The sequence below is a fragment of the Epinephelus lanceolatus genome, chromosome 12 (genome assembly GCF_041903045.1).
Source record: "Epinephelus lanceolatus isolate andai-2023 chromosome 12, ASM4190304v1, whole genome shotgun sequence".
Classification (NCBI taxonomy): domain Eukaryota; kingdom Metazoa; phylum Chordata; class Actinopteri; order Perciformes; family Serranidae; genus Epinephelus; species Epinephelus lanceolatus.
In genome coordinates, this window is record NC_135745.1 from 6,681,260 (window position 1) to 6,706,224 (window position 24,965).

Below are 24,965 nucleotides of genomic sequence, written 5' to 3' on the forward strand. Positions count from 1 at the left end.
GTCATCTCACCAATGACAACACCATACACAAGTGTCACAACCTCCCCTGCAGGGCCATCTGCTGGTTAACATGGAAACAGGATAATACTTTTAGTTTCATGTAACAGTGATACTCTAACATCAGTCTTTCCTTATTAGAAAAGCGATTAACTACCATATGTAAACATTCTGGTGACAATTCAACTCTCACAAGGTGTTTTATGCATTTTTTTAAAAAACATTATTAGTATATTTGAACACACTAATTTGAGCTCAGAAATCCAATGACCTCAAGTTGTGGGGGCACTACAGACCTTTTTCACTGCAAACATTTTTACATGTTGTAGCAGGGAAAGCACAGGTGTAATTAATAACATTGGCAAGGGCTGCATTCCGTTTAGTTCAAAGTCTGGTATTGAGCATGCTGTCTCACTGGGACACTATGGAATGTAGACATCACTAACTCTACTTACTTACTTCTTTTTTGCCTTTTCTTCCTCTGCAAACAAAAATTTCTGCTGCTCTGTTGTGACAGTTTTGTTTGGTTTCTTCTTCGGAAATGCCTAAAATGCTTGAAGCTTATTACAACTTCACTTTTGTAATTGTAGTCTGGCAAGATTCAGTAAGCATTTAATTTGGACGGATGCCATTTTAAACAGTTGTACTAATTATCTTGTGCTCATATGTTGCATATTTCTCATTAAAGATGTGTCCAATCAAATAACCACAAACTAACTGACACTCAATCATGAAATGATTGATCGTGTTTTTCTCTTTTTTTAAATGTTAATTTTTTTTTTTCTTTGAGAATGTGCAAGACATGTGACTCATCAGTTATTTTTAAGGCCATGGTTTTTTTTGTGTCTATTGCAACTGTATTGCATAGTATTACATGTGTTTATTAGCTCTATAATCTATTCTATAACCGTGAAAGTTACAAAGTTAAAACTTGTATGAAGTATAGCTACCTGTCATGTTAATTACAGTATGATCAAAACCCTTTAATAAATACAGTAAAATGTATTTATCCACTTCTCCATTTATTCCAAATCTGGGTAAACACCTGAAGACTAAATAAGAATCTCCTAAAATGGCTTTAATTTGTAACAAAATATGTTTCAGATCCCTAAACCAGAAGATGTGTAGATCTAAGGGTTTTAGTTTTCTCCTTATCAGAATAAGTTAAAGGGTCTCTTAATATTTGGTATAAATTAAGGATTATTGAAAGTACTTCAAAGGAATACTTCGTCCCCACATTATTGAGAAAAAAACTTTGTTTTTCTCACACGACTCCACTGTGAACAAAGAATGCAAAAAAGGCGAGCATTCAGGGTCTGCATTTACTAACAGTAGAACTGTAACAAAAGAAACTCTCACACAACTTGTGCAGTATAATCCAAGTAGCATGTATCGAGTCACAAACACATGCATTTTTGCTTACACCATAGATGTATATAGAGAACTGGATACAGTGTTGGACACTTTGCTGTGAATGTTGCTCATTGACGCATGAAGCCAAAAAATTCAACTGCCACATACTTATGCTTACAGTTTCCTCTAAAAGTACCCCATAAGTACCCAGTACTTGGGGATAGTAGTCAATTTCCTCATTTATGGTTGATTATTCTTTTTCAGGCACTTTCCTTAATTTCTCAAAAATAAAATCTCATAAAATAAATTATCTACCTAAGCTTCCCTGTCATTTTACTCCTACCTGACAGAAATACATACTCCACATTTACTTACAGTATGAGTAATTTACCATTTCCTGTAAAATAGCCTGTAGGTACCCTGAACTTAGAAAATACTTGCAGTATAGGTTAGCCTCTGCAATTCCCAACTGTTACTCCCTTAAGGTCATACCTACATTTAAGTACCAGTGAGAACAAATAAGCATTTGATAGGTACTGGTTGACAATATTAAACTCTAAGTTAAGAGGACTTACCCAGTAAGTGTCGGGTATTTAGCCAATGCAGTAAGTGGCTGGTTGAATTATAAATTGTTACTTAACATTCTCATACACAGAGTAGTGTTTTAAATAGTAGACCTAAGGTTTTCCTGAAAATGCGTGTGTTTTGGAAGTACTGACCTTACAACTAATATGATACATGAGCCTTGGATTATACTGCATGAGTTATGTGAGTTTATAAAGGCTGTTTTGATATACTTTTGCACAAATCAAACATGGACCCCTATGACTTCAGTTCATCAAAAATATTTGCTTTTTGGATTCATCATTCACAAGAGCCATGCGAGAGAAACAGTTTTTTTTCTCGAATCCAAAATAGTATGGGGTGAGTTATTGATATACAAATGATGATTGGGGGGTGAAGTGTTCCTTTAAGGGGTTGCTGACTGTGTCCCACAGCTGGACAGTGAGGTTGGGGAGCTCTCTTTCTCTCTCTCGCTCTCTCAGGCACGAGCTCAGCCAGTCCTAGTTTGGACCGGGTCTGGTGAGGAGGTCTGTCCCCTCTGTCGGTGCCACCCATCTCACCGGCGACACGTCACATGGAACCGAATACAGTTCTTTGTCCCCGGCATTTTATACGTGCACAATTGTGACTTGTTCATTTTTCATTCATTAATGACCAAGCGTCTCGATGGACACAACTGAAGTAAGTGCACGAGTTTATTGTGTCAAGTTTTTCTTTTTCCGGCTAAACGTGGACCAGCGTTTATTCAGTGCTTTGGAGATGTTGAGAAGCTTTTCAAGAACAATGGACGTTTATTTTTAAGCGTTTGGAAGGCGTGTAATTAGTCGCTCGCAAGGCAGCCTAAAACCAGTGGACTGCTGGATAACATTACGTGGGCGTTTGTTCTTTCTGCGCTGTCAGACTGGACCTTCCAGACATTTTTGGTTACAACTACCTGATAATTACCTGAGACTATAGTTTCCTCACTCTTCATTGTCAGTTGCCTCTGTGGAGAAATGTGGCCCAGATTCTCGCTGCTTATTTTTTGCTGTGCTGTAAGTGGTCTTGATGCTCTGGAGGCGGACAGCAGCGTTGACCCCTCGCGGGGGAAGATGCTGGGGACCGAGGCAGCAGAGCTGGGTAAACCGGACAAGGATGCTCCCCCCGCGGAGAAAGTGGATGACAGTCTGCAGCTGCCCCCGGGGACAGACGCTCCTGTTGTGGGTGCGGAGGGGAGAGCTCAGCAGCCCACCGCCGAGCCTCTGGAAGAGGAGATGGATAACCAAGAGAATGTTATCAGCCAGGTTAGTGTAATGCGCACCCAGTCATTCATTACCAAACCGCACACACAAACTGGTGGTTTAATGACAAATCGCGTGCCTCAAACGCACAAAACCAGTAGAGGAAAGACTACACATGTTTAATAAATTAAAAGGAGGCACCCTTCAATTCGGCATTATCCAATTTACTAATAGCCAAGTTAAAAATGTGTTATCCACGTGATCCTCCCCAGTTCAGTGAAAGTTTTGTACGTAAGGACCATGCTGTTAAAAAAAACTGGGATAGATATTAAATTGCCAGAACTTAAACCCAAGACCAGTTTATTTTCCCCCTCTCCATTATGCTGCATTTGATCTCACTCGCCAACAGTCTTGTGTGTCAGATCACATCTCAGTGGTTACTTGACCTCAGGAACATTTTCCATCCACTTCATCATGTGAAAACCACATGAGAACTCAAAGCACTTGTGCATTTTGGACACATGGTGCTTTTTAACTATAAACCTTAAATTTCTCATTTCCAATATGAAAATGAGATTAAGTGATTGTATTAGACACTGCAGTTTTATATGCAAAACTAGGCCTATAATTTATTTTTCCTTTATACGATATCCAAACCCCACAGTTAGTCAGTTCAGCTTAAATGATGTGTAAATCAGACACAGACCTGTGTATGTGTGTGTGTGTGTGTGTGTGTGTGTGTGCAGCAACGGGTTGCATCCTTCTGGTGGTTGGTTATGTAATATCCTTCAAACTGTAAGTGCTCCAAACCAAAAAGTGGCTGTTTGTAAACGCCTGTAGCCATCTTCCTCTCAGGCAGCTCACCACTGCTGCAGCTGCAAAGCATCACCCGTGCTGCAACTCTTTTCTTTCACTTTTCATTCAAGTATTCCTGCTTTCTTCAAAGTAGAGAGTCTCTTCTAAGCAGAAAGACTTGAATAAATACTATACACTGTATAGAGCCAGTATAATAGACTGACATAAATGAAATGCCTAAATTCATATCAACCTTGAGTAAAATGTGAAAGTGACTATATTATTTCTTTAAAGTTTCTTTTCATCTGAGCAGCCAGAGTGAGATGAAAAAGTTACTGAGAAAGAAAAAACAAACTCTGTGTCTTTTTTCAGTTGCTTGGCGATTACGACAAAGTAAAGACCGTGTCCTCAGGGTCTGACTGTGTGTGTCGTTGTATTGTTCGACCAATCAAACGCGCTGACTGCAGCCGTATCCATGACAGTGACCTGGCATCACCACAACAGGATTTTTACACTGTGGAGACTGTTACTAAGGGAACAGACTGCAAGAAGTGTGTGTGCATGGCTCCACCTTCAGCTGTCAACCCCTGCGAAGGAGAGTACAGGTTTAAAAAACTACAAGAGGCCAGCAAAGATGACATTAAGGTACAAAAACACACACACACACACAAGCACACAATGTTGCTTTCACTGTTTTTGTAGTGGCTATTGAGGGCAAATTCCTTCTTGTAGGAGTGTAGAGTTTGAACTGTCTTGAGGTAAAAATGATTCCCTTAGAGTTAAGTTATTCTCTTTGTTTTTCTTTCATCTTTCTGTGTTCTTTCTCTCTGTTTAGCTGGCGACCATTATTGACTTGCTGGAGGGCTCTCTATATGGAATGGACTTGTTAAAGATCAACTCTGTCACCACTAAACTACTGACCAGGGTGGACAACATAGAGAAGGTGAACACACACAGACACAGATGTGTGATGACGCTGTGTTTTTACCCACATTTAGCTTATATATAATGACTTGCATGGAGGGAATGCAACTCCACACTCACTTAAAAAAAATCTGTTTTCCATAAAGAGGAATGCCACAGGGTGGTTCATAGCATATGAAGGTTTTCAGGCTTTCCTTTGGCCAAAGACTGCAGCTCCAGTCACATAATAGATAGTTGTCATTTGCATTGTTAGGACAAGAGAAACAAATGCCAAAAGCCATAATTAGTGTGATTGGAGTTAAAAGGGGTCTTTTAAAACACTACTGAGGTCCAGTACCTTCAGTTGGGCCGATGACTAAGTGTAGATTCTGCTCCTTAAAAGGGAAATATTGTACCAGTGTAACTGTCATACAGCATTACTGGCTATGCATAAACATACTTGAATAAAGCTGGAGTATGCAACAGTTTATTGGCACAAATTAGACATAGATATGTCAAATAGCAGGGGAGCGTGTAAACACACTTGTATGAGCATGAAATCATTAAACTTCCTTGTTTTCTTTCTGACATATCTGTATCCTTACTGCAACACAGATAAATGAGTAATGGCAATTTGGCGTGCAAACTGAGTGGTACTAAGAAACTTTGTGTTTCCTTTAAACTTTGCGTTAAAGTGAGTGAAATTTATGATATTGGACTGCCAAACTTTGATGGTGATCGAACAGTATGCATGTTGGTATCTTTATTAAAGTGAATTACTGAAAACTAATTTTGTGTATGATCCATGAAGATGAAGAGACAGGAAAAGAGAAATGCATGGCAAAAATAGTGTATTGTTAATGTGTTTGAGACCCCAAAATTTCAAAGATAATGTTCTGAGAAGAGCACATGTCTTATAATAGTACACATGCTGACTAAAGAGACACCTACTGTGGGATTTTACAATACATGTCTCACTGAAAATACTTTATATATTTAGAGTAGTACATGTAAACACATAAGAGAACAGAGGAGGGAGTGACTGGTATCCTCTCATGTCTGTCATGCAGTGGCGGTTCTAGCCTAAATGGTGCCCTGGGCGACACCCCCCCTGAACACACAGTCAATTGGAGCGGAGCCTGTGTTGCGTTCAGGCGTTGTCACGTAAATGACAAATTCCAGCACTTGCTGCTCCTGCCGCACCCCCACACGTTGTGACAAGAGTGCCGCCCTGGGCAAACACCTATTTGGCCCATATCAGGATCTGCTACTGCTGTCATGTGTCAAGCACTAGTGTCATATCAAGAACATATTTTCCAGGACAAAATCAAGACAACTGCACCCCTGTCTTCAACTAACTGCCATCATCAACCCCCACCAGTGACAGCATAGTGCAACATGGTAAATCCGCCATCATGCTCTTCAGTTTATCTACTTTGCCGACGACATTCAGCTCCACATCTCCACCAAAGCCATCACTCCTGCCAATCACTCTACCCTCACCAACTGCATCACCAAAATAAAATCCTGGCTTCAAAGCAACTTCCTCAAACTTACCTGTGACAAATCAGAAGTCATCATCATCAGCTCCCAAATCTCTCATCAAATCCACCCATAACCTCTCTCTCTCCATCAACAGCTCCACTGTGCTCGCTCACCCCCCATGCCCATACCCTTGGTGTCATCTTTGATCAAACCCTCTCCTTTGACCAACATATCAAACACATCACCAAAACAGCGTCCTTCCATCTGAGAAACATTCCCGGCCTCCGTTCATCCCTCTCCTTTTCAGCTGCAGAGACTCTTAATCACGCATTCATTACTTCCAGACTTGATTACTGCAATAGTCTCCTCTACGGTTAATCATCCAGCACTCTCAAGAAACTGCAATATCTCCAGAATTCAGCTGTTCGTCTTCTCACACACTCTCATACATGTGAACTCACCCCGTCCTCCATTGGCTCCCCGTCCCCCAGTGTATCCACTTGAAACTTCTTCTCATCACCTATAAAGCCTTTCACAACCTGGCTCCACCTTACCTGTCTGAGTTCCTCAAACTGGCACACTCCCTCCTGCACTCTGAGGTTTGCTAATGCCAGCCTCCTGCCCTGGCTACAACTTTATCCCTAATTTTGAGCCTAAATTTCTTTAAATTTTGGCAACTGGCATTGTCAAAAGTATGCTGAATTAAATATTAGCAGTTCACAATGAATGTATGGGCAACTATCACTAATTTGGTGCTAAGGAAAACTTAAAAACAGGATGATTCTCAGGCAAGTTCTAGCTTTGTTATATTTCTCCACTCATTTATTCAGGTTTTTATTTATTCAGGTTTTTATATTTCACCAGTCTGTGTATTCTATAAGTAGTTTGCCACTGAGTATGTCATTGTTAATCCTGCTTAAGATGGGCTGTTAATGTGCTGTCATTGTGTGTGTGCACTCCAGACTATTGCCCGTAATTTTACAGAGAGAGCACGAGAGAAGGAACGTGTGAAGGAAAGAGCAAAAGAAAAAGAGAAAGAGAAGAAGGCCCAGCAGAAAAAAAAGAAAGTGAATGATTTGGAGCGTGCAGGACAGAAAAGTGGGGCAGCTGCCTATGCCAACAAGCAGGTATTTACTGTCTGAAAAGCTGTCTCTAATATACTAGAAGCACAAACAAACTCCCACATCTGTTTTCAAAACATGTTGTCGTCTGAACTGGAAATCCCATACTCTTTCTAAATTAGACCAAAATGTGCTTGTTCTGTTGCAGAAGAATTATGAGGGTCAACTGAAGAAAAACCAACAGCAAGATGGTCTGGAACAACCACAGCCAACCAGGAATAAGACAGGAACTCAAAAGCCAATCAAAGACAAGACAGAGCCAACACAGCCAATCAAAGACAAGACAGATCCAAAGCAGCCAATCAAAGACAAGACGGATCAAAAGCAGCAAATCAAAGACAAGACGTATCAAAAGCAGCCAATTAAAGACAAGACAGAACCAAAGAAGACCAACAAAGACAAGACAGCTCCAACACAGCCAATCAAAGACAAGACAGAGCCAACGCAGCCATTCAAAGACAAGACAGAGCAAATGCAGCCAATCAAAGACAAGCCAGAGCCAACGCAGCCATTCAAAGACAAGACAGAGCCAACACAGCCATTTCAAGACAAGACAGAGCCAACACAGCCAATCCAAGACAAAACAGAGCCAACTCAGCCAATCAAAGACAAGACAGAGCCAACACAGCCAATCAAAGATAAGACAGAGCCAAAGCAGCCACTCAAAGACAAGGCCAGCATGGTCATCAGGGGCGTGACCTTTTACAAGGCAGAGGTGGAGACCTTCAAAGAGGAGGAGGAGGAGCTGGATGACAAAGAGGAAGTAAAAAATAGTAAGTCTAAAGAAATCTTTTATGATAATGATTTTATATCACATTTTGTCAAAAACTGTCATGAAATAACAGCAACAACGTGAAGTATTCTCCTCCTGTCCTGTCAGGATGGATGTTTTTTGCAGACACAGACACTGTGCTAGTGATGATTTTAAAAGCCTCAGTGTATAAAAATGGTGAGTGACAGTGACATCAGCAGTCAAATTCTAGATTGCAGTGCTCACTCGCGCTCACCCCTCCCGTCGGGTAAGTGACGTGGCCTCGTAGGACAGAAAGCCTTGCGCAGAGTTTTTCAAGTTTTTCAGGAGTAGGCCTATCTAGCGATGAGGTGAATATTTATTTAGGAATCTAAACCATGTTACGATATTGTAGCGACCCTGCAGTAAATGTTCTGTTATAATGTCAATGTTCTGTGAGTTAATGGCATGTTTGGGATTGAATGAGTATAGGTAGGGGGGCGGGGTGCGAGTGTGATGGGGATGAGAGCTGTGTGAGTGCACGTGCTGGTGTGTGTAGGAGCAAGCTGGAGGAGAGAGCAGGAGTGCACAGTTGGAGTTACAGCTAAGTTCTTGTTTGTTGGTTGTTTTGGCGTAGTTATGGCCAACAGTAACCTGTACTGTTCAGTAATAAACGGTGGTTTGCCGAATAACTGCATCATCCTTTCCACACGTCCTGGCGGACACTACAATATGTTATAGCTTACAAGTGAGATATAGGTTATCTGTGAGATATAACGTTATGTGTTTTATCTCTAATTGTTTTGGTAACACGAGCAAACATTAGCACAGTAATGCTAAAATAACACGTTTTATGTGATAGTCACAGCACAGTGCGGCAAATATAGGTTGGTACGGTTATAATATATGCGTCTCTAGAGTGTTCTTCCACAGGAGTTTTTTCCACCTGGAATAAGCAATGCCGATATTCACTCGTGTTTTATCCCGTCCTCGCTTATCTGATCTTTTTCTTTTATTTGGTGGCGTGGTTTCCCTCTTACGGGGCAAAACATATGTGTGTTCCTCCATTTAAAGTGCGACAGAATCATAAAAGTACAAAGCAGGTTCACGCAGAAGCGCCCCGGATTGAGCTTCACCTTCTCTGTCTCCAGTGACAGCAAGTTCTAGGTAAACACAAAAGGCGAAGCGCGTATATCACTTTCGGCCACTGTATTCAAATATGGCGACGCAAGAGGGCAGCCTCCAGCATAGCACGCCCTGCCTGTGTATATATAGAGAAATCATTCTAAGCCTATGAGAAAGCTTCCATTTGTATGTGAATTGCATTACACTTGAGTAAATATATATTTATGAAAGCAGTAGTTGATATTTGCTAATAAACAACCATGTAAATTACACATTGTAACTTTAAGCTGAATTAATTGATGAAAACATCAGATTTTACTGTCGTTTTGCCAATTACTGATCATACTGATAATCAAAATAATTGGCAATTTTTGATGAATTTCAAGAATTTTTTTTCCCTATTGGGCAAAAATGAGGTCTTCTTGGGTCATTCGCTGGTAATATCCTAAATTTGTGTTTTATAATTATAGCTAAAATATAACAAAAAATGGGCTAACCCAGGGGTTGGCAACCTTTTTGATACAAAGTGCTATTTTTAAATTTTCTTGTTAATCAGTGTGCCATATCAATATAATGTCAATCCCTCACTTCTCAAAATGCTCCATAAAACTTTGGATATGTGACCTCACCTTTTGTTGTTTGAGGCATTGGTTTTAAGCAGCAGAGCTGCTTCCTTATAGTCAAATCACAGTATCTTACTATGACTGGCAGCCATGGGCGAATATGCAAATCCTAGGATGATGAAGGAATGGCCTTCCTTACTCTACCTTACTCTGCCTCTGATCTGATGACGTAATTTACTTCACTTTTATAGCATCATTTAGTAAATTACGTCTCTTCAAGTCAATTTTGCATGCTGCGGCTTCAGAGCACTTGGATTACAACGTACGAGCCGTTCTGACGTTTTTGAAATGAATTAGCAGAGTTTTATTACATTTTCAAAATGTGGGTTTCATGCACTTCAAGTGTAGCTGTTATTCCGGCTAGCTTTTATCCTCTGATACCCCGAACGAGTTTTGTGGATTAAAAAACTACACTGGACTTCTTGTTGGCATGAGGGTCAGTAAGTACTGTCTACATTTTCATTCTAAAGTGGCCATTTCCTTTAATCATTATTAATTTCATTATTTACACCTGTGTTATTCCTACTGTGACATGTCAAAATGTCTTGCTTGAAAAAGGCTCATTGTACTGTGTGAATTAAAGACACACTGACAGACAAGTGAAGAAGCTTCTTGGATGAGAGGCAAAACGTCTTCAAGAAACGCAAGCAAGTCCAGTTGCCTACGATATAGCACTTACGATTAAAGACACATGATTACTGAGATACTTTTTTATGTAGTAAGTTTTATGGTGAGTTAGTTATGGTCCTGGCAGTCCTGGTGACGGACCCTCCCATATGTCTCATTTGTCTTCTTCCTCTTCCTTTTTTCATTTTCCTCCTCTTCCTCCTCTTTCTCCACAAAATGCCTGTTTCTGACTCACCGCTGCGCAGCAGCTATAATTAGTTTTTGGCACTTCCACATTGGCTTCATTTTTCAGCCCTAGAGGTTGCTGCTTGGTGCTGATCAGGTAGAGTAGGGTGAGTTTGAGTTGAGATGAATAGTTGGGCAATGATTCTCTATGGATATGTTCCAGTTCTGACTGGAGCATATCCTTAACCTCCTGAGGACAATCAGCTCTTGGCAATCTCATTCAATGATACAATTCTCTAAAATACCGTTCACCGCAAAACTTTTATTATCAAAGTAATATTTCTGCATGAAGAGCATGTGACCACCTCTTAAATAAAAAAAACTTAATTGTTGCAAAACTGACAGCTCTAGCAGGCACATAGAACCATCTGAAAAAATAAGTCAACATAAAACTGTCCTCCCCTCTTATATCTCTTATTTTACTTCTTTTACAGCAACTCCACCCACCACCAAGAGTCCAGGACCTTCAACCACTGTAAGCACACAGCTAGACTTTCAGGACCTGTCCAGGAGACCGAGCAGACCTGCACCCACCCAGCAACCAACAGCTCCCCCAACTACCACCCAACAAAGCACAACTACAACCACTCCAATTCCCACCACCACCATCAAACCAACGACTGAATTAACTACTAACATACCACTAACAACTTCACAACCAACAACAACCAAACTGACAACTACTTCCCAACAAACTACTATTCAGCCAACCCAGCATGTCAATCAGCCCACCACTTTACCCTCAGATACCACTATGGGTCCGCTCATTGCTGCGTCTCCCACGGCAGAGTCTCGGCGAGGATTCAAAAGTCGTCTCGTCTGGACGGAGAGCCCCGCTGACCAACCAAAGACGACAAAAAAGCCTGGTAGAGATACATATAGTACAGTACTTTATCTGGTAGTGAGTGCACACATTTTTGTACTTTTATCATTAAAATAAGTGAAAAATGATAATTGTGTTATAGAGTCTTGATTCACAGTGTCATATTTCATTCATTTACAGCAGTGTGTAAGGATACAGTGGCCAGCATCTCTGAACCAGTCCAGCAGAACTCCTATGGCAATAGAGATGGAGCCTGGATGAAAGATGCTCGCGGCCACGGCAACGTCATCTACCTTACTAATGGTCACTATGGCAACAATCTCTTGGAGTTCAGAGACATGGACACCTTCAAATCAGGTATAGGAGTTGTTTATATATATATATATGTGTGTGTGTGTGTGTGTGTGTGTGTGTGTAGAAGGTCATGAGCCCATAATTTATTTCCAACCATAACAACTCATGAAACTGTGTCAAGTTTTAACAGTTTGAAACATCTTATGCAGCTACATGACTAAACAGTTGGCAAAAAGACTGGACATTCACCACTAAGTCACTTCCATTACAGGTCCTCCTGAGGCAAACCCACCCCCAAAAACCTATGGATTTACTCACCCTAAAATGAGAAAACCTAGAGTTGACTGAACTGGTTGATATCCAGCTTTGTAGTACCGGTTATCCAGATGGCCAATGTTAGGGTTAGTCAAACAAGATAACCAAAAGTAAGTTGAACTGGGTTTGTAGTACAGGCCTCTAGTAGTGTTGTGTGTCCACCAAAGTGTTTTTTCCTGAGGTCAGCGTATTTTTAAATTTTTTTGCAATGGGAGCACCATATGTACTGTGCTACAAACGGAAGCAGCTTGACGAGGCCCTCAGCATCTGTTCTGCTGCACATTTGGCTTTGTTTTTCTGGTCGCAGAGAGTTACAAAAAGTTCAGCTTTGGGTATAATGCTGCACTCGTCACTGTCCCATTTTACCCAGCCGCCCAGTCACAGTGGAGAGGCGTGACAAATTAAAGACCAACCATCACATCCTCCATGTTCAAGTGGTGAAAAACAACAGTGGAGGAGAAATTAATAGTGCTGGCTAGGGGTGGGGGAAAAAATAGAAAATATAATCCTCCTGGGCGTTTTTAGAAAAGCCCTTTGTGTTTTGGTGCACACAGCCTAAATGAAATTAACAGAATTGGTCAAATAAGAGCTTATCAACCAACCAACTTACCCACCAAAACAGGTCAGCCCTAATGTTTTGAGCATTACCAGCAGATACACAGAGGTTGGAGAGCAGAAAGGCCTTTAGAAAGCTTCAAACATTAGCACCCACTGAGACAAATGTTATTGTATTGTTAATTTAATGCAGAGAGCCACTTAAGTGCTACTACAAAAATACTTTCTGTCGATATTGGATGGATGAATCACACCTTGAAATACAGTCATGGTTACACATGTTCTAAAGCTCACGGTGTGGATCGTGAGCCTGACAAGCTGCATGTATGTTTTCCGTGTGTTCTGCCTCAGGTCAGGCGAGTAATTCATACAAGCTGCCCTACAGTTTCACTGGAACAGGCCATGTCGTGTTTAGTGGAGCTTTCTACTACAACCGTGCCTTCAGCAGGGACATCATCAGATATGACCTGAGACACAGATATGTAGCCGCCTGGACCACACTACATGATGCTTTACTGGAGGAGCAAGCTCACAGGACACATACTGATGTAAGAGCCATGGTATACTTTATGTGAATGTTACTGTGATTTAACTGTACAAGAAACACAGCATGATAATTTACTGGAGGAATATACACTCGGGACACTTTAAAGGGTCATAAAAGGTCAGCGTGGGGAACAGAAACTCTACAAATCACTAAAGAGTTCAAAAGGGCAAATAGCATGGAGTAGAAATAACTGCTGTAGTTTGGTTCCCTGTTCATTTCAATTCATGTTTCAACTGAAATATATCTGGAGTTTACTTTTTATGTTATCCCTATGAATGTGAAAAAAATTCTTTAACGGAATAGTTCTACATTGTGGGAAATACATTTATTTGTGAGATGATTAGATCAATACCACTCTCATTGTATGTGCATTGAGTACAGAGTTGCAGTTTGGAGGTGGTTAGTTTAGCTTAGCATAAAAGCTAGCTCTCTTTAAAGATCAACAATACACTTACCTCTAAAGCTCACTTGATAACATGTTGTATATTGAGTGTATATAATCAACAGAAATATGAAATGTCAGTTTGTGGTTTCAGGTGGAGTTGTGTGCTGTAAATATTCTTTATCTGCTCAGTACTTCCTTTCATCATCTCTGGCTATAACGTGGGTTGCCAGCTGGTGAGCAAAGGTTTTAAGTGTAGGATTCTATACAGCTACAGTGGTACCAAACATGGCAACCTCACTGTAACAAGACTATTATAACAATACTTAACACCACCACATAACTACTCCTAAAATGACAAATTGTATTTAGGGTTTAGGTCACATTGGCTTATGAGATTCAGTGGGATAAATAATGAGCTTTTTATCCCCCACTTAGAGTCTTTATGTTAAGCTAGGCTAACAACATTTTGATTCCATCTTAGGAAGTATTAATTAAGGGTAAAGGTTGGCTCTCATTTAACCCTGTAACAGATTTTTTTTGGTAATTAAGGAGTAGCAGAAACAAGCTGTGAACAACACTGACGTATTATTACCTCTTAAATTGATATGGAAAACTATGTAATTAGCAAACAGCTATTTGTTTACATATTAGAATGTGGATACCCGACCCAAGTCCGACGGGACCCAACAGTTCAAGTTACAGTTCAAAAAGAGTTTGTCAAGATGATGACTTGACATACGCCAATAGTAAGATGTGACATTAACTGCGTTGGGTTCGGGTCGGGCTCGATTACTACTCTCTTGAGCTCTGGTCAGGTTCAGACAGAAGTATGCAGCCCAAGTCTTGCTCTATTTTCAGCAGTTTCTGATCTTGATTTATCTTTCATTTGGAGTGGGCTTTCTGTCCACCTGATGAATGTATGCCCAATGTCCACTCTCCTTTTTGCTCTGGTTTTGTCTTATCACCAACACTTAATAAAATATAAAATCTGGCTCTTTACTATCTCCACTATGTTTACCAGCTAGTTGCTAACTTCGTCTTCCTATAGCTGAGCAGGTGGTGTACAGTGGATGTTTATAGCTTTAGGCTGAAAACAGCTGCCTGCTGCATCTGGAATTGATGCTAATGAGAACGGTAGGAGTGAACTAAAACAATAAAGCTGTGGGCCACTAAACTAAAACAGTGAGCTGAAAGATGCTGAAACACTTTGTAGAGCTGAGAGGAGCTGCAGTGTTTTGGTTCTCTGTAAGTGAAAGCATGTTATATGTTCCAGGTGGAGTTTGCTGTTGATGAGTCTGGCCTGTGGCTGCTTTATCCTGCTCTGGACACTGAGGGCTTCCACCAGGAAGTTATCCTGCTTATCCACCTCCGTCCTCGGGACCTGCAGCCTATACAGACCTTCCGCACAGGTCTTCGGCGTGGTCGCTATGGAAACAGCTTCCTGGTTTGTGGCGTGCTTTATGCAGTGGACAGTATGGAGCGCCACTATGCTAATGTGACATATGCCTTTGACACACACACGCTCACACACACAGTGCCGAGCCTGGCGTTCACAAATGTGCACGGACACACCTCTCAAGTGGCTTATAGCCCACTAGACAAGAAACTGTATGCGTGGGACAACAGTCATCAGATGACATATGATGTCATCTTCGCTTATTAGCACAACAAACGGACACAAAGATGGAAGAAATTAATTGAAGATGGAAGAAAAAAAATTTGGCTAGACTGAAAATTTAGCATATCCAGCAAGGAGGTTCAAACAAAGCTGAGGACAGAGAAGATAATAACTGCACAGATATTTTATCAATGTTTTGTTTCTAACTGACTGTGGATCAGTCTAACTGAATGTGTTTTATATTGACCTCAGCTGCTGCTTTGTCACACATGCCAAAGTCAGTATTATACAGCACGAGCAGCTCTTAACTCACAAGAAGTCAGAAAACAAGTGGAAGTATTCACATTTGGAAAAAGACAAAATCCCAGGGGTCATATGAATGAATGTAAATAATTGTATTCACATCTTTCTCTATTTCTCCAGATGGAAAGTTTCCTTTCATTTAAAAACTATCTATATCATTCCCCCTGCATATTCAGACTGTGATGAAGAAATCACTGTGGAAATGAGCATGCATGAGTGCGCAGCTGTCCACTGCCATATAACCACACTCAAATGGTTCTAAAAATGCTATTAATTACACTGTTCCTCCCATTCTTTAAGAACATGTGCCTCCAACAGTTTGTGAACAAATACACCCCCAATTCCAAAAAAGTTGGGACATTGTGTAAATGTAAATAAAAACAGAATGCAATGATTTGTAAATCATTTTCAACTTATATTCAGTTGAATAAAGACAAGATATCTAATGTTCAAACTGATACAATTTAATGTTTCTGGTAAATACTCACTCATTCTGAATTTGATGCCTGCAACACGTTCAAAAAAAGTTGGGACAGGGGCAACAAAAGGGGCATCCTTGAAAGGCCCAGTTGTTCACAAGGAAGAATGGTGACTTTTTGAAACTGTGTGGGCAACAGTTTAAGAACAAAGTTTCTCAATGCACAATTGCAGGAATTTATGGATTTCACCATCTACAATCAATAACATCATCAAAAGATTCAGAAAATAAGGAGATATCTCTGCGCATTAGGGGCAAGGCTAAAAATCAACATTGAATGCCCGTGACCTGTGACCCCTCAGGCTGCACTGCATTAAAAACTAACATGATTTTATAAAGGATATAACTGCATGGGCCCAGGAACATTTTTGAAAACCATTATCGGTAAACACAGTCTGTCTCTGCATCTACAAATGCAAGTAAACAAACACACGCAAAGTGAACGCTACATATCAACAACATCAAGAAACAACGGCAACTTCTCTGGACCTGAGGTCATCTGAGGAGGACTGACACAAAGTGGAAAAGTGTGCTGTGGTCTGACAAGTCCATCGTGGACGTCATGTCCTCCAGGCCAAAGAGAAAAAAAGGACTATCCAGACTATGACCTGAACCAAGTTCAAAGCCAGCAACTGTGATGATATGGAGGTGTATTAGTGCCATGACATCATGGTTAACTTGCATATCTGTGAGGGCACCATGAATGCTGAAAGGAACATACAGGTTTTGGAGCAACACATGCTGCCACCCAGATGACGTCTTTTTCAAGGACGTCCGTGCTTATTCCAGTAAGACGATGAGACACATTCTGCACTTGTTCCAATAGCATGGCTTTATAATAAATGAGTGCAGGTACTAGACTTACCTGCCTACATACAAGAGAAACCACAAACTGTTGAGCAACTGAAGTCGTATTTCAAGCAGAATTGGAAGAATTTCACTTTAAAACTTCAACTGTTAGTGTCCTCAGTTTCTAAATGAGTGTTGTTAAAAGAAAAGGTGATGTCACACTGTGCTAAACATGCCCGTATCCCAATGTTTTTGGAATGTGTTGCAGGCATCAAATTACGAATGAGTGCATATTTACAAAAAACATTAAAGTTTATCAGTTTGAACTTTAAATATCTTGTCTTTCGATTGTATTCAATTGAATATAGGTGAGAAAAGTCTTGCAAATCATTGCATTCTGTTGTTTTTTACCTTTATGCAACATCTCAACATCTTTTGGAATTGGGATTGTAAACACTCTTTACGTAACTATGGAAGACTGTTCTCCATAATTACGTACATACTTAAATTTAAGATCAAAAAACAACAACAACCAAAAAAAAACAAAAAGGCAATGCCCATCAAAGCTTTCTATCTCTAAACAAAGATCGGGGTTTGGTTTCTGTTATGACCCTTCAGTGATGAGTTCAGTGCTTGGCAAAAGGGAATATTAATATCATGTAAAGTGGGATTGTCTAGTCTGTATAAATAAGTGATTTTAATTCTTTTTAAAAGGAAACTTTGCAGAGTTTAGAAGGGAGCGCTGAAAACAGTTTTGTCTGGGGGAATGACATGTTTATGATGTCATCAAGGTTACTGTCACAGCTTTAAGACTACGATGTATGGGCCTGTGTTCTTTTTAACTCCAAGGTCCACTTACTAATTTGTCTCTAACTTCCATACTTGAATGGTGGTGTGAGGTCAGAAAGACTTCGGCAATGACCAGTCAGGGAGGGTTGCATGAAAAGTTGCCATTGGTAGCATTGTGGGATATGCAGGATCCAGTGTTTTGGAAACTAAATGTCAAGATAAGTTGACCTCTGCTGCATCAGATTTGATATTTTTTAATTCTGTTTCTTATGAATCACCTTACTTTATGAAATTAAACAGTGAAATGCAGAGTTTCCCTTTAAGACATCCATGAAGGAACCCTGGACTTATCTCGCTGTTTTGTGTTAATTCATTAATCATGTATTCACAACATCAAGTCACATATAAGGCTTATGCAGCAGCTTTGCATATCCTCTGTCAATAAGCTACTGTATTGGTGCTAAGTCAGAAATATAACATCATAAAAAACAGACTTGTGTCTAATATGCAATGTTTAATTCCAGAGAGTAAAAACTGATTCTGATAATGACATAAGATACAAATACTCTATACTGTGTTGCATCTAATGTCAGTGTAATGCCTTTATTTTCAGGATGTAATGAAGCAGCAGCCTATTTTTCATATCGTCAACATTTATACTGTATGTTTTTTTTTGCATATTACCTTCACTCCTGTCCAGTAGTGTTCTAATCATAAAGTTTTAGTACAGTGGGTACAGGAATGGAAACTTTCACACTGGTACAGTTAGCGCTTCATCTGCCATTGAAATTCATTCATTTAAAACAATTTTCAAACCAGCACATGATCCACACTGCTCTGCTTGTTGAAGAAAATCCCATGACAATGTTGATTTCAGCTGCTTTACGACAAGTTTGCCTTTCTGTTTTGTTAATTTATAATAAAATATAAAGATGAAGGTGAACGCGCTCTTTCCTGCATTTCTATATTTCTTCTCCTCTGGTTCTCCTCATTCAGTCCTGAGCATGTCCAGCCTGCTGTGGTCATTATTTCTGGGGTTGATTTAGTTTTCCTGGAAGCAGCGGAGCCACTGGAAGGATCCCAGGGTGGAAAATGAGCCCCAGCCAGATGCTGGTGAACCTCCGACTGGTAATGCTCAGGACACAGACCAGACCCTCTTCATGTTAGAGAGTCTCACATAGATTCTAAAAAGATCATTGACTGGGGTTTGGTAAGATTTCATCATAGATAGCTCGTTTCCTCTAACATAGAATGGGTTCTGCTTTGGTTTGTGCAACAAATTTTGAACTGTTCTGAGCATTTTGACCAAGAATAAATAGGTTCAGAACCCGAACAGTTGGATTCCAGCTGAAACTAAAAAGTTTCTCGACCTGAACTGTGAACCATACCGACATCAGTGGACATGTCATAAGTCTCTTTTACACATTGTTATTGGGGGGGGGGGGTCATAATACTAGAAAAGTACAAGTGCAGTCCATTTACCATTTACCATTCTCTTGAGAATTCACAGTGAGCGAGTGGCCATGTTGTTGGCGTTCCTATCAAGTGAATGGTGTAAGACCACAAAAATACAATCTGATGGTGAAAAAGAAGAAGAAGTGTCATTTTCACAGAGTGCCCCAAAAGTGACTCCTAAAATCCAGAAATGAGTTAGCATTTTACCACTCACGGTTCCCTAGTCTCAAAGTGTACGTGTTTTTTGAATGGGTTCTTTCATATTTTGTTCTACGACATAAAATCTGTCAATAAGTACCCCACTCGTGAACTCTGAAGCTTTTATGCATCTTAAAAATGGCAGTTGCTCACAAGTGGCTAAATGAGTCTACAGAACGTCATCAAACTGTGCCAGTCTTGCACACAACAATCTCCTGCATCTTCTTATCATCAATATTTAGTCCATGCTTGTTTTTTTGGATAAAAGCAAATATGTGTAATAACAGAAAAAAGTTTGTAGGTAACCAAAGCGATCCGTCATCTTGCTACTACTTTTGGCTGGTTGGCTACATAGCACCAAGGTTCCAAGAATCCTGAATCAAGAACCAGTGCTAGCTAGCACAGTTCACTTCTCCTCAGATCAGATTAGTCCATATGCGCTCAAAACAGAATGAAAATGCAATGTAATAATTAACACATTTATAACAATAATACATTTTCAAGCAGGCAAGTACATAGGGAGTTAATAGCTCTGCTTCATGGACTGGTTTATGGGCCCTCTGCTCCAGTCATGCAGCTTCTGACACGTGCTTGCTAATGGACTCTCCGGAGGACTCACCCTGACGTGCACACAAACCTTCAAGGGAAATATTTACTGCAAAATAACTTCTGCCTTCCTGTCTTGACCTACACAGTGTTTTACAGTGGGTCACAGTGGGTCTAACAACACAATTCCAAAATATACAAACAACCTAAACAACAAATTACAAATGCATGACTTGCAGCAGGAATGTTCCAGTGACGCTGACTGGATCCTCTGGAGATGACATCAAAGTTATATAACCATCATGTTTATGTGTGGTGGTGTCTGTGTGTGTGTGGTACGTGAGTGTCTGTGTGGTGTGTGTGTATGTGGTAAGTGACCACCTAGCAGGATGCAGAAGAAAAGCGCCCATTCATATCAACTGATTTACCAAGCTGAGTGTGTGTGTGTGTGTGTGTGTATGTGTGTGTGTGTGTGTGTGTGTGTGTACAACTGTCTTTATACCACTTGGTCTAAATGTCTGCCTGGAGACCACACACACACACACACACACACGCACACACACACACACACACACACACACACACACACACACTGCATAATGTCTGGTTTAAAGATAGCAGCGGTATCTGCATACACATTCCTGACTACCACTGAGTTTAAAATCTGTACCAAGAAAGAAAAAGAAATGGAGAGGGAGAGAAAAGAGAGGCTATTGTGTAGACCTTTGGGTTATAAATATACTCACTCAGAGGTCATTTGTGTTCCACAGATTGTGGGCGAAATGAGAGGAGGTGAAAGAAAATCTGCTAAGGAGTCTGTGGAAAGGGGGGAATGAAAAGAGAAAGTAAAAATGGTGGATGAAAAAACCTTTGGGGAAAAGGGAGGAAAAAGGAAGAGAATGATGAGATGATAAGAGACAGAAAAAATGACAGGGATGCATGTAGAGGATAAAAACAGGCAAAACATAAATAAAAACAAAAACACTTAACATATTTTAAGACCAGATAAAAGTGTGTAATAAAAAATAAAGTTGATAAAAGAGCCATAGAAACTGATTCAGCCTTTGTGTTAGAGGAGGTTTAAAAGAAGACACTGAGTTTGCTAGCCTAAGTTCCTCAGGTACTGTAGGGAGTTCCACAGCTGAGAACAGTTTGGAGAGTCCTATCTCACCCCTTTCCACCAACATGGAACTGGTTCCATTCTGGTTTCTGCACCTAATTTTAAGCTGTTTAAACCAAGCTGCATTTAAACCAAAAATAAATTGATTCAGAGCACTAAAACTTTGCTCTCAGCTGAAACCAAAATATAGCAGGTTTTCCTTGACCTGAAGTGCGAACTGTGATGACATCAGTGGGCGTTTCATATTCTACCAGTTGGAAAGAGAGGATGGAGAAGACAACAATGGAAAAGTCAAGTGAGAAATCATCAGAAAGGAAAGAGCGTTGGTTTCATCAACAGTTGGCTCATGCTTGTTTTTTGGGTAAAAAAAAAAAAAAAAAAGGTTGTAGGTAATCCATGTGATCTGCCATCTGTTAATTTCCATTGTGCATTAAGCAACACCCTCCTCAAGACTGGTAGAAATGCAGTCTGGTTCACTATGGTAAATGGACCTGCATTTGTATAGCGCCTTTCTAGTCATCTGACCACTCAAAGCACTTTTTACACACGAGTCACATTTACCCATTTACACACACAATCATACACTGGTGGCCAAGACTACCATACAAGGTGCCACCTGCTACTCAGTTTTTTTTTAAAGTCACTCGCACCGATGGGACAGCCATCGGGAACAATTTGGGGTTCAGTATCTTGCTCAAGGAAAGTTCGGCATGCAGACAGGAAGAGCTGGGGATCGAACCGCTGATCTTCCGATTGGTGGACAACCCGCTCTGAGCCACAGCTGCCCCTATAGCACCAAGGTTCCCGAACAGAATGCTGAAGAGAATCAGCTCAAAAAAGACAGCTGGGCACTGTAGTTCTCAGTAAACATCACTCAAACAAGAACAAAAAGTGCATCTCTTGGGGACTATCTTTAACAGCGGTTTAATCCACTTTTGGTATTCCATAAGTATTTGTGACAGCAGGACAGTGTAGGATTGAGTCAAAATAAAAAACAGTGTGGTAATGAAGGTACATGTCACCCAATACTTGTTGGTAGGTACATTCATTGCTAATTTGAGTCTTCACATGAAATTTGCTGATGACAAGAAAGTCTAGAATAACAAGTAACTAGAATCTACAGCAGCTTTTAAACTGTTTAAATGCTGGAATATATCTGTTCCACTGTTTTTAAACACAAAAGAAGAGGAACACTACCAGAGCCTGCTGAAGGTCCCTGCCAGAGGGAGTAGGCTGTGATCAACTTTGCCTATAAACACTGTGTCTATGAGCAGGAGCTGATCCCTATCACTACCGAGGAGGCTCCTCTGTTCCTCTGATTTATTTGCATCTTTAATTCGAACAGGTTGGATGCTTTCACCACTCCAGAGGTGGTTATTTATAAAATTCAAAAGCTAAAACAAAATTACCTGTAATTTTCTCATTTTACCAGTCATGCCCTCGAAAATGTTTTGCCACTTCAAGATGCTTCTGTTCAACTGCACTTTTGCTTCAGACTGACAAGACAATACATGAATCAAATATTTATGTCTTCAATCATGATTTTAGGAAGTCTAGATCCAAAACCATCACACAGTGGCCCTCAGAGATAAAGTAATATGTTTTTTCCTCATTTAAACAGGTTTCATTTGGTCAAGAGTCCCTGCTCTGATTATATAAAGCCTCGTGGTCAGACCTAAAACCTTTCTTAAGCTGGCAACTAGTGAAGAGCAGCTAATAGTTGTGTGAGGTGAGATGTGTGTCTTGATGTTTCAGTCGTGGGCTGGTGCAAGTGAGTAATTTTGTTTGGTGGTCAAACATGATGCCAAAGTTTTTACACCTGGAGCGTGCAAAACCAATCCAGTCCACGGCTCGTATCATCATCATCATCATCATCATCTTCTTCTGGTCATTTTCAACAGCAGTGACTGAGCAGAGACATCCTGCAGTACTGTATGATGCACAACATCTACCTGAACAGCATGTGGGATGTAGATCTCTTGGATCCATTGGGAGAAGAAGTCACTTGTGCACATTTCAGGAAGGAGGGAGGTCATGCAAAGCATCCTGCCATTTAACTTGGCAGTGGCATGCTGTATGTTGCAGTACGTGGAGTAGAGAGACAGGAAGTGAAAGCCCTGAAGTCTTTTTTTCTGATCTAATCTTGATCTGATCTACAGTATGACTGAAACAAAAGTACACCCTCATCAGCCAACTGCTCATACATAAAAGGGTCCCAATTTGATTCTAAGCCAACAGGATTATAATAACATAGACTTAAATTGATGGTAGCGATGGATAGGTATGAACGGATGATTTAAGAGTTAACAATGGATTTATTTTGAAAAAAGCCAGGAGTTCCACTGATATCCAAAGCAGAGGCATGTTTGCTGTGTCAGTCTTTTGGTTTAACCTTAACATCACCATCAGGAGGATGTAGAGGATGCAGAAAACAGCACCTAACCATTATTAACAGTGGAGCGTTATCAGCAAAGGTCTTGATGACGTGAATGGTTGCCAGTCAATAGCACTGGAAATTCTTCCGTCTCCACCATCTATCTCATATTATGTGAACAGAGGATTTCAAGGACAGGTTCACAGTTCTTCAAGTCCATAATGAGTACTCCACTTATTTAACAACAGATAAGGATCAATAATAAGGTAGCAGAAGTAGAGCTTTCTTTTAAAACTCCACACATTCTTCTTCTTTCTTGGTGTCTACATTAGCCACAAAGCAATTAGAGTGCCACAAGTTCAGTCAGAGATTTGGGTGTGTCATGCTAATAGTAGCTAATGTAGGCTGGAACCTCTGGCCTCAAGAAGACATGAATAGCGGACTAAAGGTGAGGACTCACATTGCGATTGTTGAGCCAATTATGAATATGATTTGGGGCTATTGATGGGACCAAGTTGGACCAGAGGACTGTACTATGAAACAAGTTCATCATAACCAAGATATCTTTTTATTACCTGGCTTCACTGAGCCTAACAACCATAATCAAGCTAAGCGGCCTGACAACGGTGGTCATTATAAACTGGGTTAGTCAACCCAGGTTTTCCCAATCTAGCCATGAGTGTGTTCACACAAAAGGGAAGGTGTGTGCAGGATATACAGTACAGGCCAAAAGTTTGGACACACCTTCTCATTCAATGCGTTTTCTTTATTTTCATGACTATTTACATTGTAGATTCTCACTGAAGGCATCAAAACTATGAATGAACACATGTGGAGTTATGTACTTCACAAAAAAAGGTGAAATAACTGAAAACATGTTTTATATTCTAGTTTCTTCAAAATAGCCACCCTTTGCTCTGATTACTGCTTTGCACACTCTTGGCATTCTCTCCATGAGCTTCAAGAGGTAGTCACCTGAAATGGTTTCCACTTCACAGGTGTGCTTTATCAGGGTTAATTAGTGGAATTTCTTGCTTTATCAATGGGGTTGGGACTATCAGTTGTGTTGTGCAGAAGTCAGGTTAATACACAGCCGACAGCCCTATTGGACAACTGTTAAAATTCATATTATGGCAAGAACCAATCAGCTAACTAAAGAAAAACGAGCGGCCATCATTACTTTAAGAAATGAAGGTCAGTCAGTCCGGAAAATTGCAAAAACTTTAAATGTGTCCCCAAGTGGAGTCGCAAAAACCATCAAGCGCTACAACGAAACTGGCACACATGAGGACCGACCCAGGAAAGGAAGACCAAGAGTCACCTCTGCTTCTGAGGATAAGTTCATCCGAGTCACCAGCCTCAGAAATGGCAAGTTAACAGCAGCTCAGATCAGAGACCAGATGAATGCCACACAGAGTTCTAGCAGCAGACCCATCTCTAGAACAACTGTTAAGAGGAGACTGCGCCAATCAGGCCTTCATGGTCAAATAGCTGCTAGGAAACCACTGCTAAGGAGAGGCAACAAGCAGAAGAGATTTGTTTGGGCCAAGAAACACAAGGAATGGACATTAGACCAGTGGAAATCTGTGCTTTGGTCTGATGAGTCCA

At 40.5% G+C, this 24,965-nt stretch overlaps 1 protein-coding gene across 1 annotated transcript; it reads left to right on the forward strand.

Moving 5' to 3' along the window:
* Nucleotides 1-2,407: 2,407 nt before the first annotated feature.
* Nucleotides 2,408-18,607, forward strand: olfml2bb (olfactomedin-like 2Bb). The gene is made up of 9 exons (XM_033651097.2): nt 2,408-3,197; nt 4,302-4,574; nt 4,765-4,872; nt 7,280-7,444; nt 7,587-8,211; nt 11,203-11,634; nt 11,772-11,948; nt 13,107-13,303; nt 14,961-18,607. Exons 1-9 carry the CDS (start codon nt 2,910-2,912, stop codon nt 15,348-15,350), a joined length of 2,655 nt encoding a protein of 884 aa, XP_033506988.1. The 5' UTR covers nt 2,408-2,909; the 3' UTR covers nt 15,351-18,607.
* The last annotated feature ends 6,358 nt before the right edge of the window (nt 18,608-24,965 follow it).